General features: G+C 33.0%; 1 protein-coding gene across 2 annotated transcripts in view; it reads left to right on the top strand.

Moving 5' to 3' along the window:
• Positions 1–13,850, top strand: part of LOC134708471 (LIM/homeobox protein Lhx9-like) — a 37,477-nt gene extending 23,627 nt beyond the window's left edge. For both annotated transcript variants that reach the window (XM_063569029.1, XM_063569028.1), the window contains exons 4-5: positions 11,457–11,674; positions 12,645–13,850. In XM_063569029.1, coding sequence (XP_063425099.1) covers positions 11,457–11,674; positions 12,645–12,929 — 503 coding nt within the window. In that variant the 3' untranslated portion in view covers positions 12,930–13,850. The remainder of the gene's footprint in view (positions 1–11,456; positions 11,675–12,644) is intronic.
• The last annotated feature ends 6,394 nt before the right edge of the window (positions 13,851–20,244 follow it).

Genomic DNA, 20,244 nt, shown 5'->3' with positions numbered 1-20,244 from the left:
GCCGATTGATTCTTTTATAATTTGATTCTAATTTCTGTTCAACTGACCTATTAACACTTGTATCTTTCGTGTACATCGGATGGAGTCAATCCTTGAACGGATCCAAATACTTGACACACTGAACCATAAAGAATTCCGAAAGACCGGACGAAAAGGAAGTAAGAATTAGGACACAAGAAATCGGCAATTGACCGGTCTTAGCACCCAATATACATGAACAGTAGCCGACAGGATGTATATAGCGAGTTTATCCAGAAGTGGTTTAAAACTTAATGATTAATATCCTTACTAAAACACAAGTGGTATTTTCCTTATATGTTTAAAGTCCGATTGAATTAATGCTGTAAATTTTCATTCATGTTTTACTATCAATTTCTTTAATATTATGTAATAATTTTTTTTTATTTCTTCAAGGATGGGATTGAATATAAATGTATTTAGGATTTAGGTTTTCAATGACGGCGAGGGTGCATTTCAGACAGTTTGGTGCGTTGTGGGAACGGTTTTAGTGTTTTGACATTTTGCACTCTATTGCAGAAAACCTCCTACGAGAAAATCAAGTTACGCGTAAATCTTGAAAATTTCTGTGTGACTATAAAGTAACAGTTACATTTTTTTGTGAAAAGAGCAGTCTCTTGTGGACTCGGAGTTGTCTCATTGGCAATCATACCACATCTTCTTTTTTTTTTTATAAATATTGGTTGGTTTCGACTTCACATCGTAACCATACCGCTAGAAAAGCCCAACTTTATGCGCATTTTCAGCAGAAGTTGAATTTCTAAATTGGTCCACTTGTCTATACAATTAAATTAACAATATAGTTTGAGGAATTGCAAGAAGCTTAAATAATTAGTCTTAAAACTACCATGGATGATCGCTTATGTTCTTCTTTCATTAAATTGGAAATGTTTTGTTATGCTTCAAAAATAAAAAGGATGCTAGCCACTGTATAAATAAAGTTGACCAGTTCATACACCGTGTTGAAAATCGAAATGCCAGATATTCGTGTAGTACATTTCAAACATTATCTTGGCGTATTCTAAACGAGTAGGTGTTAGCTTCCTTTTAATGTTCATTCATAAAACTAATTTAGTTTAAACATATTTTATTTGCTGAATTAAAGCAAAATGGATTAGACACAAGTAAATCATACTTATGAAGTCTTTTCCATAATACAATATAAAGTTACAATAACAGTATAATATAATGGACATGCATATAAAACAAACAGTTTATACAATATAATACTAGCTTTCATAGGTGAACAAAGAGGAGACAAAGTAAAAAAGGAAAAAGAAAGTTTGAAAAAACGCATACTTCTGTGACGATGACTTGTGGATTGATGACAACGATGACGTCCTGTGACAGCAAAAATAATAACGCTCTATCAAGGCATAAGAAATCTGTTTGACCTTTTTATGTAATTCTGAACTTGTTTGAAAATTTGAATATTTTGTTCGTTCGAAAGTTCCAAGTGTCCGCAAGTTAATAGTTTTGTATCTAAAACAAAGTTTTCAGATAGCCAGTTAAGATTATCGAATAAGTTTTTCCTACATAATGTGTATTTTGGGCAAACGAAGAAGTAATGGTAGACATCCTCAATATCGGACCCACAATGACAAGAAGGATCATTTATAATGTTAGCTCTAAATAGGTCATTGTTCAATGGTGAAGCGGAACATCGCAATTGCGTTAAGATAATATTTAATTTCCTTGGGCCGTACAAATAAAACGTTTCAATTTTACATACTAGACTATCGTTTTTTAATTCTTTCTTAAATTTAGAAATAGAGTCGACACTGCGAATTTTTGGATCAAGTTTATTCCATTCACGTATAGTAGAGGGAATAAACGATTCAGTAGTAAGGGAAAGTCTACAAAATGGAACAATAATATCATGACCATTTCGCAACGGGTAGTTGGTTGTACTTTGTACACAAGGAGGTACAAGATTACAAAGATATTCTGGTGCATGCTTTTGGTTCATGTTATAAAACATCTGTAATTTTCTTCTCCTTCTTCTTTCAAAAAGAGATTCCCAGCCAACCTCAGAATATAAAGTTTCAGTTTTTGTAAATATTGGTAGACCTGTTACTATTCTTGCGGCCTCTAATTGTAAATTTTCTAACTTATTTGAGTAGCCTATTCCACAATTATCCCACACTTCCGTGGCATATTCGAAAATGGGTCTTATAAAAACTAAGTATAGTTTTTCTAAATTATTTCGAGATAATCGATATTTAAGTTTACGTAATACATTTAAGTGTTTCTTTACACTTGTAATTATACTTTCAATATGATTGTTCCATTTTGCGTCACTACTGAAATTAACTCCCAAGTGCTTATGAGATGTACTTAAAGGTATATTTTTACCATTTAAGGAAAAGCTGAGGTCTGGAGTCTCAATATTTGAAAAAATCATAATTTCGGTTTTATCTGGGTTAAATGACATAAGCCATTTAGAAGACCAAACATCCAGCTCTTTCAAGTCGCGATCAATAACAGATCTAATCTGTTCTCCATCGTTACCAGAATAGTTGAATGATGTGTCGTCGGCAAATAGCCGACACAGTGAAGTAAGCTTATCAGCAATATCATTAATATATAAGACAAAGAGAAGAGGGCCCAGAACTGATCCCTGGGGGACACCAGCTGAGACATTACAGAAGGAAGAAGACGAGTTATTTAATACTACTCTCTGTTTTCTGTCGTGTAGATAATCCTGAAACCAATTCAATACGTTTCCGTCAACACCATAAGCTTTCATTTTATGTATAAGACCCCTATGCCAAACTTTGTCGAAAGCTTTAGAGAAGTCACAGAATACAAAACAATTTATATCTTTTTTTTCCAAGGAGTTTAATATGCAATTATATATTTCTAAGAGTTGATGAACAGTTGAGTTTTTAGGGAGGAATCCTGATTGATACTCATAAATTAATTTATTAGCTTTTAAATGATTGTATAAGTGCTTAAACACAACTCTTTCCATAACTTTTCCTACACAACTTATTAAGGATATCGGTCTATAATTTGATGGCAAAGATGAATCTCCCTTTTTGAAAATGGGTATCAGATTTGCTATCTTCCAGCTAGTTGGGTATATTCCCTCTCTTAAGGATTTATTAAATATAATATGGAGTGGAACTGCTACCTTTTCTGGACACAGCTTTAGCATCTTATGACTGATCACATCAGGACCAGATGCTTTGTTTGGATCTAATATCTGAATAATATCTATTATTTCTTTTATATTTACTTGAATATCTGAAAACTTACTATTAGTTTTTGTATCAAATTCGGGCAAATCAACATGATCTTCATCTAGTTTTGAAATCATACTAAAATATTTGTTCAACAAATTACATTTCTCCTCATCTTCATATACAGTATCATTCAGTTCATTATCATTTATAATATTTTGGAGAGGGGGTATGGTTTCTGAACCTTTTTTGGATTTAATTAACGTTTTCATTAATTTCCAATACGTTTTTGAGTTTGAGGGTTGTTTTGATATTAGACAGTCCAAATTAGTTTCAAAATTTTCTTTGGCGATTTTTTTCATATTATTTACCTTATTTCGTTGTTTTTTGTACTTCATAATATTATTTTCACAATTATATTTAATCGCTTTTTTCCTTAATCTGTCTCGGATTCGAATTTCACGTCTTATGTCATTATTGAACCAGTGTTTGTCATTATGTCGTACTGTTACTATTTTAGTAGGAATGCATTTTTTAGCTATTTTCAAAAATTCTATTGTAAAACATTCACACATCTCATTAGTGGTTTTACTTTCGGGAAGCATAGTATTCCAGTCTATTTCGTCTAATTTCTTAGCAAATTTGGCTTTATCAGCCCGATCGTATAGCCATACTTCTCTTTTAAAAGATTTAAAACTAATGTTGAAGATGTAGTTTAAATATTAAGAGTTTGAAGTATATGTCGTTTTCACACGGAACATCAAAAATCAATTCCTTTGATATTTTGTTAAAATTTTAATTCCCGAATGAGAAACAATACACATATTTAGTTGAGTATTTACAGAACTGTTGACCACGTTGTTTATACTTTGAATAATTAATAAAAAGTGATTAAATTTTTGATTGCTTTTGAAGTGTAAATAAGGTCACAGAGGACAAGGTCTTTCGTAGAAATATGAAACATTCAAGGGTTAATTTTAAATCGTTTTTATTAGTTGAATAAGTTGAATTTGATGAATTCAGTTAGAAATGTTTACTTTTCTTTCAGGTAATTAAAAAATGTACAACATTTTTTTTTTATGTTTAGGCTTAATAATTGTTTGCTTGCTTAATTTATATTGATAAATTTCTCCGTTCTTATAAGATGCTGCTTAAACTGGAAATTAGCTGGTACATTTGTATATATAAATAAGGATTTGTACTGTTATCGCCAATGAGACTATCAAACATGCAAAGTTCAAATGACGAAGATAAAACAATATTATGGTTCCATACGGCGTCCACAATGAAAAAATTCAATATCCTCTTTTCGGTTGTTGAATTGAAATTTTATTAAATTATATATATCCCTTCCACAAAAGTGTATTGGAATAAAGTGCCAGTGACCCTTTTTTCTCCAAACGTCTGTTTGAAATATTAATTTACAGTATTCCATTTTCTATTACATGTATATCCATATTTCATAACTGTTATGTTGCACAAAACGTAATGACCTAATTTACAATACAAATGATTTCGATTAACCTCGCCCGTCATCGTTATACATTATACGGGAAGCTATTAGTGGATCACGGTAACCTACATATTTGGGCTGACTTATTTTCAATTCTAACCAAAATATGTAACCAAAAAAACACGTTATTTTATCATCATTTATGATACATTTACAGTACTGTAGAGTTCCACTTCATATCAGTTGAATTGTCATTTTTTTTTTATTATGTACAAACAATATGTTGAGGAGGGGGCTCTGATACCCTGTCTAATATGATCTTGTATATCGAATTAAAAACATACGAACAATGATAGAAAAAATAAGAATACTTTACAAAAAAGAGTCCATCTCTTGTTTTTAACTCGCATAGGCCTTCCAAATATAACAGTGGCATTGATTTAGGGTTCAAAATAAAAAAAACGGGTGTTCAAACGTTGACGAAGATGCATTAAACAAAACACTAAAACAGTTTTTAGAACCCATAGGCGGATCCAGGGGGAGACTGGGGGCCCGCCCCCTCCCCTTTTGTGGGAAAAATTTTGTTGATTATATAGGGAATCACTGAAGCATGACTGGAGCGGCCCCCCCCCTTTTGTGGGAAAAATTTGGTTGATTATATAGGGAATCACTGAAGCATGACTGGAGCGGGCCCCCTCTTAGGTCAGTCAGCGCCCCCCCCCCCCCCTTTATGAAAACTTCTGGATCCGCCACTGGAACCAACACTGTATACCTGCATGATTTTAAAACTGTTTATATATTTATCAGTTAATAAATGCAAGAACTTGAATATCATAATGAATACTTATATATTCAGAATACAACATAAACAGTGCGGTTACGTTGTAATAATATCATGGTTTTTTTTTCAATAAATCATTTTTACGTTTAAAAGTCTCGTATTCAGTAGCTTTTAGATCTCTGTGACTTGGACGTATGCGCCGGATAGAGAAACTAATTCAAATATTTGATTTTTCTAATATTGACCACACTTGTTAGTCTATAAATAAATAGATGCCTCTTTACACAAGGAACCTGATTTAAATATAATATTTTAGTTATACATGCTCCCTTTTAAGTAGAAATTTGAAGCAAACAAAATAAATTTATGGTTGTTGAATTTAACAAAAGATTGACGCCTTACTGACGATTTTTCTTGCAACTATTTTTTGTTGTAAAATAAATGTATCAAACATCCTAGTAATTTGATAGACTTAATCCAGTGAATAAAAAAATACAAATTTCAATTTGTTTTTCTGAAGTATTTTTTAAAGCTAAAAGTTGTGAATGTAAAATCTGACAGAAAACAAACAACACGAAAAACAAGACAAGAGGTTTTCACATTTTCTTAACATTGTGATTATAAGAATTTTATTGCTACTAACACTGTTTGCAGCAGAGATAATTTAGTCCTAAATCATATTGACAGCTGAAAAAGTAAGACTGAAATATATATAACTGCTGCCAGAACTGAACTGGTTATGCAGATTGCTGATTTTGGAGCAAACACTTATTTTTCATACGTACACACACAGTGTGTCAATCTTTTGATTTAGAATTATAACTTCACATATATTTCGTTCAGCCTTTTTTTTAGCATTACAATTTAAACAGCCCACCCAAAAGTTGCAAGCATAAATATATCCGTCATTAAGAAATAGTAACTTTAGTTAGTTTTTAAGTTCTTGATTTTTCGTCCAGTGAATTTATTCGTGTATTCTTTATTTCATTACCCTAAGATAAAACTGACTATACCAATGTACCCCAAAAACAATTTTCATGACCACCAGTGCCATTATTAAAAGCTGATGCATATCACTTGAGTAAGCAGGTGATATAGCGATCGTGTTATTTACTGCGGAGATGATTATCCTCCATGGAGCGCAGTAATTTGTAGCTGATGATTTAGAGTGTTAAAACTATTGCAGAAATCTCCTGTTCTCCGCGGGGAAGTTTGGTACGTAGTTATCACCGATAACGAGCCAGTGATTTATTATTACCCCCAAACTGACATCAAACGTCAATCCCATACGAGTCACGCAGACATTTTTAGGGTCTGCTGTAAAATATTGTTTGTTACATTGACTGGATTTACTATTGAAAATAATTTTTTTAATAGTAAATTATTTCATTTGTTTATCATGCCAACATTATCTTACACAATATCATAAAATCCAAAAGTTGGAAAAAGATAATAAATTTCCGTTTTAGCGTATCTTTTAAAAGAGGGACAAAAGATACCATAGCAAAGGGACCTTTTTTTATAATTAATTTCTAAGCATTTGATTGAGTACATTGAACTTAAATTGCATGTATGTACTTTTCTACAGTAATGCAATTTGAACAAGTTATTGAACTAACTTTTTTAATTGAAATACACTCTATTTATGTATTTTTAATTTTCAATTAAAAATTAACAAAGGTCAATTTCCTCTGTACATATGCATTTGTTAATTTTTAGTAGCAAACAAGATAATGACTAAGATGGAAAAAGCCATTTTTTTACACCTTGCCTTTTCATGTCATGGAGTTTATGGTTTTCTAAACTTGCACATTTTAGCAATGAAAAGCTAATGAATGTTTCTTCGCGAACAGCATATGAATGGCTACCTGAAAAATAAAATTAATGTTGACAGGAACATAAACTTTATCATGCGATTTTATCTTCACTATCAGTTTCGTTTATCCTGTATATAATTTGTAGTTCATAAAACGGGGTCGAATTTTTATTTAGGAGAAGGGAGTTGTATAAATTTCACTTAAATGAATAAACAACTACTATGCCTTTAGTTATATCATAAAAGTGAGAGAAAAAACGGTTCACAGAGTGAGAAAACATTTTATATGTTATCTTAAAAATATGACTTTATGAAAAGCTTGAATTGTGTCTTCCTTGATAAATAAATAACATTGACCCATATACGGTTACCAACCTTAATTGAGTGTTCCCTCTGAGTGGTCTTCTTTGGAAGGGTCAGCATACTCTGCTTCACACGTTACTCCCGTTGTACTTACATGTTATAGTAGTCAGTTATTTATAATGTCAGTAATATAAGTGTGAGAACGTGGTCAAACGATCGATTGTTGGTGTTTTAATGCTACTTTTTTAGAATTTCTTTTGGGCTATTTCGTGGAAGTAAGTTTTTATGGGTGTAGGAAGCCGGGGTGTTCGAAGGAAACCACCGACCGTAGAAAGGAAAACTGACAATCCTCGTCAATTAAGTTAGAAGTCGAGTTCACCCGCACGAGCGGGGTTCGAACTCACAACGTAAATGTTGACTAGCTAGTGATTACAGTACAAGAACTACCTAGACCACAGAGGCCCCTATTTAAATATTATAGGAAATGTAATGACAACTTAATAAGGTCATTTCAACCTATAGGCAGATCCAAGGGGCCTGTGAGCCCGGGCCCCCATTTTCGTGGGACAACTTTTGGTTTCTTATTTAGGGAATCACTGAAGCGTCACTGGAGAGGGCCCCCCTTAAGTTAGTCAGCAGGTCCGCCCTTACATAAAGTTCCGGATCCGCCACTGCTGAATCGATTCAGATACGATGCCCACCATATCTATATACATGTATAAGTAATCTTTCCTTGCGGTTATTTTCTGAGTCAGATATTTCGCCTTGGCAAAAATGGAAGTCTTGATTGACAGTGTTTCAACAAGCGTTTGAATGACGGAGTATAACTGTTAAATATAAAAAAAAAAGATAATTCGTTTTATTTCTACGGGGTAACCCCAAGAATGATATGGGCATAGAAGCAAGGTCACTTTTGTCTTCTTCTGACCAAAAGGAAAGCCCTTTGACAAAGTGGGGCGATTGTTTGGCTTAACGGGATGTATAAATTCGTAGCAATTGCGGCAGAATGGAGACGATACATTCTATGCATCCTATATAGATTGTGTCATGCAATATGCGCATTATAACAGCAACAGCTCTATAGTGGGTCAGTATAAGTGGCATGTTGCGTGGGCTATTGTGTCGCTTTCCAAAATTTTGTCATTTTCCAGTGGCATTCCTAACTTCTCGCCCTGTATTCAGGTCGCCCCACATAACAAGACCTACCTTTTGTATAAATTGACGGTTTGTTCTCGTCCTGAGCATGTATGTAATGTTGGCCACTGAACTTAAAAAAAATAACAATTAACCAATCATTTTTCGGTTCTAAACAATAAAGTTAATTCATCTGAACTTTTTGAGTTGCCAAAAAAACTTTAAACGATAAGAGTTATAGAGCTCTGCCATGACTGGTGACTGGTTATCTTTCAAAACCTAGACGATTTCCAAAATTATGTAAACAATGCTCCAAAGTTGAAAAGTTCGATAAAAAAAATAATAATGATGAATGTGTCTAATCCTTGTATAATAGAATTCATTGTACAGAACTTACTAACCTTTCGCTTTCTGTGGTTTACCAAAACATGTTAATAAACTTTCAGTGGGGCCCAAATTGAGTGGATCGGGGTAAAACACACTTCAGCAAAGTCAATCTAGAATTAATGTGATTTATTGTTAAAACATAAATTGTTGAGAATGCATGAAAGAAGTCAAACTGATGCGGAAACCATGTTTGAAGCGTCTGATGAATGAATTGTATGAATATTGCTTGGAATATCAATCAAGAAAAAACAGTACAAGGTTTATCACTTTTTGTGTATCAATTGTTTCAACCACATGAGCAATCGACACATGATGTGATTGCATTTTTTTTCTTCTTCATTTCTTATGAAAAAAAAGGACCTGCTAAATCGTAGCAATCAAAATTCATCATGTGTTCATGGTGTGTCTTCCAAGTATATTAAGAGTATGTAGCTCTTATCCTTGAAAGTATACATTGTATAAAGACAGTATACTTGATTTATTTTGTCTCAATATTTTGAATTAGAACTTAACATACATATTTTACACTCAATGTGGTTTATTATTATATATTGCAGAACCTTGATTGAAGTCTTTTTGGGAGGTATTATTATCTTGTTGGAATACTGTCTCATTGTTTTATATATTCTGATTTTTTAAGAAACAGAATAATTTGCACCAAACGAAAATTATTTGTTAATGAACTGTTTGATGATTAAAAAAAATGAAATAAAAGGGATACTGATTATAGTGCACTGGAAGATATATACTTATCTCATAAATTTAACATGCACGAAATTCAAGTGTGATAGTTTAATTTATTTGAATTTGACAATAAATCAAATTAAAAAAAAATCAAGTCAAATTCATGTAAATATTTGTTGAAAAGGTGCGGAGAACACGTAATCTGAAAAAGTAATGATTTAATTTGCTTCACGTGCCATTTTGATAAGCGACAAGAACTTCTGTGACATTAACTCAATATTATCAAAATATGTATATGAATTTTTGGGTCAAAACTACTTTAAAATCAGGGTAAATGTTGCTTCAAACTTCTTTCACATAAGTTCTAAGAATGGTTGTAAAGTTTAGTGGCCAATATATAAATATATATTTAATTGAATTCCGCCTTTACAAAACTTACATATTATACACACAATATTTGCTAAAAGAAAGGTTGACCCATATATATTGTAAAACAGTAGCTAAAACATTGTCAAGCATGGCCTTGATCGCATGTATACAACTTTCTGTGGTAAATCGTGGATGAAAAGCTAATAGTTACATAACGCGAGCATAGTTGTTTGTTTAATATGGATCAGTAATGTTGGGAATGCAGTCTGATTTAGGCGTCATCATATTCATGACGTTCACACACCCGGTTTTCTCGTCAAAAATCCATTAGGAACATTTCGTATTGACGGACAAGGCGCGGGAAACATGGTGGTCTGTCGTAAATGAAAATATCTACAAACAGAAAAACTGTCAAAATCTATCGGTAGCTATAGATGATATTTTCACGTCTGTAGTGACATCATATTCCTACTCTGACTGCAGAAGCGGTGAAAATGGATCTTGCAACCATCCATGACACGTTTACCCAACCATACGATAACATCCGTCAATCCAGAATACCACACATTTAGATGCACTGTCGTCTGCAAATCTACGTTTTTGCATATATCCATATGTATTTCATCAATTGGCATGATTTATTGCTACTGTTTTTATGCATTTTGTTTGAAAATTAAAGATTTGAAAGCCCAAGCTAAGATGCGCCGAAAAGAGATGATATATACAATAGATTTTTACATTTGATAATAGTATTTTAAGCGTTGGATGCCATGAATTAAAAGGTTTTTTAAGATGATAATTTAGTATGTATATACGCTTTGAGTTGATTTAAAGACCAGAGACAACCTTGCAATGATTGATTCGAGTTTTAAATGTGTAGCATATAGGCAAAATTCAACTGAGAAGAATAGATATAAGTGATTATAGAATATGCTCTAGAAACACTTAAGCGGCTTTTAAAAACGTTAATCTATGCAGACTAATCCGTCTTCAAATGGAACCCCTGTTAGCTATATTTGGGTTCGTTGGGAGTGAACGGCCTTGCATACTTCATAACATATTTATGTGTATAGATTGTTGTAGGCTAAAAAAATACCTGCACAAGACAAACAATACAAATGACACAATGAAAACATTGTGTATATATACTTGCATGTATTTTGGTATCGTTGAGTGTTTGTCTTATTGGCGTTTACTCCAGCAACGGGCATTTGAGCACTGAATCATGGCATTTTAAAAAAAGCTTCGAACACCAGATGTCTCAATATACTTTTAATATCACTATTGTCAACACTATATATGTCTAACTGATGTTATATTTTGCAGGTTTAGTCCCTGGTGATGGTTCAGATAGAGGAGGCGACATGATGAGACAGGATGGCTACTGTAGTCAGCAACCTCCTCGACAAAAAAGAGTCCGAACTTCATTTAAACATCACCAATTACGAACAATGAAATCCTACTTTAACCTGAACCACAATCCTGATGCTAAAGATTTGAAACAACTTTCACAAAAGACTGGATTATCAAAACGTGTACTACAGGTAATAAATATATAGCAGTTTTCAATACATATAACAAAAAGGGTATGCATACATACTAATTTTATGACGACACGTGGTTCTATAAAGATTTAATCTAAATGAGCTTTAGAGCTTTAATACCAAATGGAACAACATAACTTAAAACAATTGAAAAAAATAATTGAAATGATCATCAGTTTCATGAATGAAATAAAGTAGCAATGTGAATCAAAGAGGGACGAAAGATACCAAAGGGACAGTCAAACTCATAAATCTAAAACAAACTGACAACACCATGGCTAAAAATGAAAAAAGACAAACAGAAAAACAATAGTACACATGACACAACATAGAAAACTAAAGAATAAACAACACGAACCCCACCAAAAACTAGGGGTGATCTCAGGTGCTCCGGAAGGGTAAGCAGATCCTGCTCCACATGCGGCACCCGTCGTGTTGCTTATGTGATTACAAATCCGGTAAATAGTCTAATTCGGTAGGTCAAATTCATGAAAGGGAAGGGAATTGTAGTTACGCCGGTACGTATACTCAATAGAGACTGTTGAGTATACGTACCGGCCGTTTAATGAAACAGAAACCTCGCAAACCATAGCTAACTACAGATGTCAAATCACAGTCTTCGTCTTTATAGCTGTAAGATATGTCAAGCTCAAAATCAACCATTGTTATACACTTAAATTGTTGAATCGAACAGACTATATCGTATTTAGGATTCTACAAATGATGGAAAACATGAAAATAGTATGTACATAACCAAACTTGTATAGGCTTCATCGAAGAAGAATATGTGTATACCTTCTAGTTTTAGTGCACGGAAGTTGTGTTGCTAACTGTTTCCGTTTAGTTTTTGTTGACTATATTGTAACAGTTTGTCTTTTCCCCATGAATTGATCCTTTGGCCTTGTGAACATAATTTCTGTTACAAACTTAATAAATTATATGATTCAATCAATATTAATCTCATTTTAAGGTATGGTTTCAAAATGCTCGAGCTAAACACCGACGAAATCAAATGAAATCAGATGGAGATAAACCAGAAAAGGCCGACGATCAATCGGAGTCAGGTACAATGGATGACGACAAAATTAAAGACTCAATGTCAATGTCGGAAATTACTGACAGTCAATCACCTATGATGTCGGATATTAGTGATTCACCGTCTTTGTCGGAATTACAAAGTGTCCATGTCGAATCCGATCACTCCACAAGTAGTTTATCAGACTTATTTACAAATTCAATTAACTCAATCAATTGATATTTGTCATGACAACATTTCTGTGAATTTGTGTTTTTAGTGCTATTTTTACCTCTGTTTAAACGTTTTATTTTTATCTGTTATGTACTAATATGTTTATACATAATATTGAGATCCCTTATTTCATTTAACCAAAACCAGTAAGTTAGAAAGGTACACTCATTTTACGTGCAGTAGATCAGTATTTTTTGTAAGTGGTTCTTTCTCTTTATTTTTTTCATTTTTTTTATGAATGTTTTAAACTTTGTTTGAAGTTAAGTGTGAATGACATCTTGATTAAGAAACAAGTAATAGTAACATGGTAGGAGAACCATTGCTTTTTTGCAGCCAATCTCGTTTGCATGATAAGAGGAGGAAAAAGATTAAGCGCCACAGTTAACTCATGAAGCGCCATTTTTGGTCTCTTTTCTTAGTGAAAAGTACAATTATCAATGAAAATTTTAGCAATAGAAATTGATTCACGTTTTCTTTTTTTACAACTTGAAAAAGAAGATTTATATTTTTTATTAATCATAACAAAAATGGCTTGTCCAGTAAAATGCGCTACCTTATACTTAAAGAAATACGGGCAACAATCCTCTCAAATTTCAGCTATTTTTGTGAAACTCAATTATTATACAAGGCTATTTGTTCAAACCTGGATAAAGACTCGACTGTTCTAACTTCACTCATTCTAGTCTGGAATAAAGATATGCATATGAAACACTTTTGACTACTTAAAAAATCGAACTATTTTATCCATGAAAATATTTCTGTGCAGTTCATAATATTTACCGAGCATGTCCGTGCTAATTCCTGACATTTCCGATACTTTATCGACCCCATAACAGCATACGTCACATCATTCACTTTTCTCTCTTTTGTTTGTTTCTAACATGTTTCGTTCATTTTTTAACCAAACTGTAAATTCAAACAACTTTACTGAAATCTAACCATCACAAATTATTGTTTTCGATGTTAGAACGGGCTTTCCGCTAAATTAGGCTATCGAAAATGCACGTGAACAGACAAATCTGGGGCAAAAATTAATGTACCGGAATGTCCTCTTTAATGTTAAACTTTTCACTATATGTTCTGAGTCCCTCTTTTTGATGTCGTTTCGAACCATTTTGCGTAACAATTGACGACTTTGTAGTTATTTTTTAGCTCACCTGGCCCGAAGGGCCAAGTGAGCTTTTCTCATCACTTTGCGTCCGGCGTCTGTCGTCGTCCGTCGTCGTCGTCGTCCGTCGTCGTCGTCGTCCGTCGTCGTCCTGCGTTAACTTTTACAAAAATCTTCTCCTCTGAAACTACCAGGCCAAATTAAACCAAACTTGGCCACAATCATCATTGGGGTATCTAGTTTAAAAATTGTGTCCGGTGACCCGGTCAACCAACCAAGATGGCCGCCATGGCTAAAAATAGAACATAGGGGTAAAATGCAGTTTTTGGCTTATAACTCAAAAACCAAAGCATTTAGAGCAATTCTGACATTGTAAAATTGTTTATCAGGTCAAGATCTATCTGCCCTGAAAATTTCAGATGAATCGAACGACCTGTTGTTGGGTTGCTACCCCTAAATTGGTAATTTTAAGGAAATTTTGCTGTTTTTGGTTATTATCTTGAAAAATATTATAGATAGAGATAAACTGTAAACAGCAATAATGTTCAGCAAAATAAGATTTACAAATAAGTCAACATTACCGAAATGGTCAAATGACCCCTTTAGGAGTTATTGCCCTTTATAGTCAATTTTTAACCATTTTTTGTAAATCTTAATTATCTTTTACAAAAATCTTCTCCTCTGAAACTACTGCGCCATATTAAACCAAACTTGGCCACAATCATCATTGGGGTATCTAGTTTAAAAATTGTGTCCGGTGACCCGGTCAACCTACCAAGATGGCTGCCATGGCTAAAAATAGAACATAGGGGTAAAATGCATTTTTTGGCTTATAACTCAAAAACCAAAGCATTTAGAGCAATTCTGACATGGGGTAAAATTGTTTATCAGGTCAAGATCTATCTGCCCTGAAAATTTCAGATGAATCGAACAACCTGTTGTTGGGTTGCTACCCCTAAATTGGTAATTTTAAGGAAATTTTGCTGTTTTTGGTTATTATCTTGAAAAATATTATAGATAGAGATAAACTGTAAACAGCAATAATGTTCAGCAAAATAAGATTTACAAATAAGTCAACATTACCGAAATGGTCAAATGACCCCTTTAGGAGTTATTGCCCTTTATAGTCAATTTTTAACCATTTTTCGTAAATCTTAGTTATCTTTTACAAAAATCTTCTCCTCTGAAACTACTGCGCCATATTAAACCAAACTTGGCCACAATCATCATTGGGGTATCTAGTTTAAAAATTGTGTCTGTTGACCTGGTCAACCTACCAAGATGGCTGCCATGGCTAAAAATAGAACATGGGATAAAATGCAGTTTTTGGCTTATAACTCAAAAACAAAAGCATTAAGAGGAAAACTGGCATGGGTTAAATTGTTTATCAGGTCAAGATCTATCTGCCCTGAAAATTTCAGATGAATCGATAGTCAATGTTTAACAATTTTCATAAAATTTGTAAATTTTTACTAACACTTTCAACTGAAACTACTGGGCCAATCATTATAGATGGGGATATATGTACGCAGCAAGAATGTTCAGTAAAGTTAGATCTACAAACATATCACCATCACCAAAACACAATTTTGTCACGAATCCATCTGTGTCCTTTGTTGAATATTCACATATACAAATGTACCAAGGTGAGCGACACAGGCTCTTTAGAGCCTCTAGTTTGTCATTCTACACGACCTATTTCTTGTATATTGCGACAATTTCGGCAAGGAGAATACCTTGATTAAGTTAAATTCAGCATTTTTCGTTCTTCCTTTTCTGTACGAGATGATTATCAGGTGATTATGTGGTATGGGAATTATAAAATTAGACATTCATAACTATTTTTTAAGTTGTGAAATGATAATAACGAAACCACAATACAGATTATACTTACTAAATCAGTTTGATTGCAACTGATTTGATTATAAATTTGCCGTGTCTAGTTATATTCTACCCAACTAACCTAACCAATGCAAACATAACCCGACCCCAACCCTTTTAGCTACAATAGGATAATGGAGAAGACTATTTAACTTGCTAAATATGTATATTGAATCTTGAATTATGCTTTTAAGGCCAAACAAAAAAAACTTGTGTTTCCACTCACTCTGTATCTACCCTCGAGATTTTCACTTTTATAGTTGACAGACTGTTTCCTATTTATAACTTATCAAAAGCTTTTTATAAAGCAACCATGTGCCTATCTACCTACCCTTATCTTATCATCGTGTTGTCGGAAACACAAGTATTTTTTTGATATTAGGCCGAATTATCATTTAAATTATTTTTTGGCAAAAATTTAGTATGACAATCATAAATATTTAGAATCAAATGAGAATGATAGTGTATTTGTGTTTATATATTTATGTTCATTTGTCTTCAGGACAAAGGTACGTTTAAAATGAAATTTAGATGTATCGTATATTTTGTTGAATTTTATAAATAAATGAAAAAAAAATTATTTTTATGACTCGTACTTATTCAAAGAATACCCACTTACAGTTTGAATATATCGAAGTTTGGAATTTATCGACATACTGTATAGGATTTTCTACCACAGGAATAGATCGCCTTAACTATCTAAATGGCAAAATCCATTGTAGTTTTGAGTCCTCAATGCTCTTCAATTTCTTTTTTAAGCCTTTATAACTTTTCTGATTCGAACGTCACTGGTGATTCTTTTGTTGACGAAAGCGCGTCTGGTATTCAAAAAATGAATCCTTGTAAGTTTATTTATTTATTTATTACAAATGAACATACATTATATCGAATCTTGGAAATTCTTAATCACTTTTGAAAATTAAATTTACACTTTATAAATATAAGATATTATACTAGTCTTATAATAAGACTTCAGAGGTTCATATCATTTACATTCAACGTTTTTATGGGATTATTTTTTACTCTCAATGTTCGGGGTTAAAACGTTGAATGTAAATGTTATCAACCTCCGAAGATTTATATTATAGGACCAGATATTGTACATGATTGCCAATGATACAACTAACCACCATGTAATTACCAAATAACAAGAATGTTATAAACTATAGGACATCGAATGGCCTTCAACAAGGAGCATGCCCCATATCGTATATAAAAGTAAAAAAGGAGGCAGATACAATGGAAGCATTTTAAATCACATGTCGAGTAAACGGTCCCCAAAAAAATAAATTTGGAACAATTCACAAGAGAAAACTTAAGTAGATATAGGAAGATGTGGTATGAGTGCCAATGAGACAACTCTCCATCCAAATAACAATTTAAAAAGTAAACCATTAGGTTAAAGTACGGCCTTCAACACGGAGCCTTGACTCACACCGAACAACAAGCTATAAAGGGCCCCAAAATTACTAGTGTAAAACCATACAAACGGGAATGATTTATGCTAAGACAATAAATGAACAACAAGTATGTCAGACGATAACATACGACAACTACTGCCATACCTTATATACTCCTAAATCGGTTCATCCTTGAATTCTCACAAAGAAGTGAGACTTCTGTTATTGTTGGTGTTGTTCAGTTGCATATAGGATTTGTGTGTGTAGGGATTTCGTGTCCTGAATTGTTACATTCGATGTTGATATTTCATCATAATAAACCATAATTCGTACATGTATCGCCATTGCAAAAAAAGAGACACGGACAAACAGTAGACCACGTCAGAAAGAAACTGAGATATTGGGAAAAAAGTACCAAAAAAACCAAGATACTTAACCTTCTATACACTTTTACTGTAAATAGTTCCTGTTGCATATACAGATATATATTTGCGTTATACTGTTCATTCCCTTATAGATGTAGATCAATGTCTTCAAAACAATGATAGGAGTGTACGTGTTATTCTAACCTCAATTTAAAACATTGTGCACTATCATTCTGTAAAAGTGTTTTGTGGCAGCACCCTTTTTCTATAGACTTGTTGTTTGGGGTTGTTTTTGTTTGTTTTTTGTTGTTGTTGGTTTTTTTTTCTTTTTCTCAGACGTCTTAAAGAGGACGGTTCAATCATATACACTCAATGTTCTAACATATATTAAAGAAGATATGGTTTGACTGCCAATGAGACAACTATCCACAAAAGACCAAAATGACACAAACATTAACAATTATAGGTCACCATATAGATATATGGAAGAATTTATATCATGTGTAGATAAAAATTCTTTCAAATGTGACCTGAATGTATTAAAATTATATATATTCCCACATCATGAGATATAATAGAAAAAGGAAACGGGGAATGCGTCAAAGAGACAACAACCTGGCCAAAGAGCAGAACAAATGTTTACAAAAGAGAAAAATAGCTCCAATTAACTTCTCAAGGAATACCAGCATTGCACTTTCACTGTGTATTACCAGTCTGAGAAGGTGCATTGGTTATTTAAAAAAAAAAATGGTTTTTTTGACGAATACAAAGAACTACCTTCAACAATCTCCTTCAAGAACTTCACAGCGAGGACCCCGCTGTCAAATTCATGAATTATTTAAGAATTGACAAAACGACATTAAGTTCTTGATGAAATTGAACCTCTCATCGAAACAAATTCAATAAATTCATCTTTCGTTTCTTTCTCCGCAGCTGGTAATTTTCTTTTTACCACCAATATTGCTATACTGCTTTTGCTTTATAAACTAAATATTACATCATTTCTAAACCGCATTATGATTGGCTTATTCCTGTCAAAGGCCATTCAAGATTCAAGGAAAAACGGATTAAATTGTAAGTCCGTCAAAATTTTTGACCAAAGTTATCTTTGACGCTTTTAATTGTCACTAAATTTTTTTTTTAAACTTTCAAAAAATGTGGCCAATTCTAATATGAAAAATATATTTAAAAAAAGACATAATAACGCGTAATGTAAAGTAATGCCTAACAGACACAGCAACGAAAGCGCAGTACACAAAATACATAAGAACTTACTATGAAAGGAAGTACACAAAAGACAAAAGCACGCACAATGAAAAGTAGTGCATACAAGGCGCAATAAAGCACAATGAAAGGTAGTGCATAATAGACACACGAACGCTCAACGAAAGAAGTACATGAGACACAAGAACCCATAATAAAAAGTAGTACATGAAAGACCCAAGAACACACATTGAATATTAGAGCTTAAAAGACACAAGAAAGCACAATGAAAAATAGTACATAAAAGACAAAAGAAGACACAATGTAAAGTACCACACAAAAGACACAAAAAACGCACAATGAAAAAAGAACATAAAACAAAAGATTGCGCAATAAAAAGTAGTACACAAAAAACACAAAAATGCAGAATGAAAAGTAGTGCATAAAAGATACGAGAAAGCGCACCCAAGATTAGAGCATGAAAGAAGAGAACGCACAAGAAAATGTTACAAGAAAAACACAAGAACACACATTGAAAAGTAGATCACGAAAGACTCAAGAACTTACTATGAAAGGAAGTACACAAAAGACACAAGCACGCACAATGAAAAGTAGTGCATACAAGGCACAATAAAGCACAATGAAAGGTAGTGCATAATAGACACACGAACGCTCAACGAAAGAAGTACATGAGACACAAGAACCCATAAAAAAAAGTAGTACATGAAAGACCCAAGAACACACATTGAATATTAGAGCTTAAAAGACACAAGAAAGCACAATGAAAAATAGTACATAAAAGACAAAAGAAGACACAATGTAAAGTACCACACAAAAGACACAAAAAACGCACAATGAAAGAAGAACATAAAACAAAAGATTGCGCAATAAAAAGTAGTACACAAAAAACACAAAAATGCAGAAAGCGCACCCAAGATTAGGGCATTAAAGAAGAGAACGCACAAGAAAATGTTACAAGAAAAACACAAGAACGCACATTGAAAAGTAGATCACGAAAGACTCAAGAATGCACCATGAAAGTAGTACATATAAGATAAGAACGCGCAATCAAAAGCAGTACACAAAAGATCATAGAACGCTAAATGAAAAGTAACACATAAAAGACACAAAAACGCACAATGACAAGCAGAACATTAAAGAGGCATGCGTGAACACGCAATAAAAAGAATTACATAAAATACATAAGAACGCACAATTTCAAGAACATAAAAGACACAAAAACGCACAATGAAGAGAAGTACATAAAAGACACAATCACGCACAATGAAAAGTACTACACTAAAGACACAAGAACGCACAATGAAAGTAGAACATAAGACACAAAAACGCACAATAAAAGAAGT

This window comes from Mytilus trossulus, chromosome 2 (genome assembly GCF_036588685.1).
Source record: "Mytilus trossulus isolate FHL-02 chromosome 2, PNRI_Mtr1.1.1.hap1, whole genome shotgun sequence".
NCBI classification, from domain to species: Eukaryota; Metazoa; Mollusca; class Bivalvia; order Mytilida; family Mytilidae; genus Mytilus; species Mytilus trossulus.
Note: the sequence above shows the minus strand (reverse complement) of the source record. Positions and strands in the feature narration are given on the sequence as shown.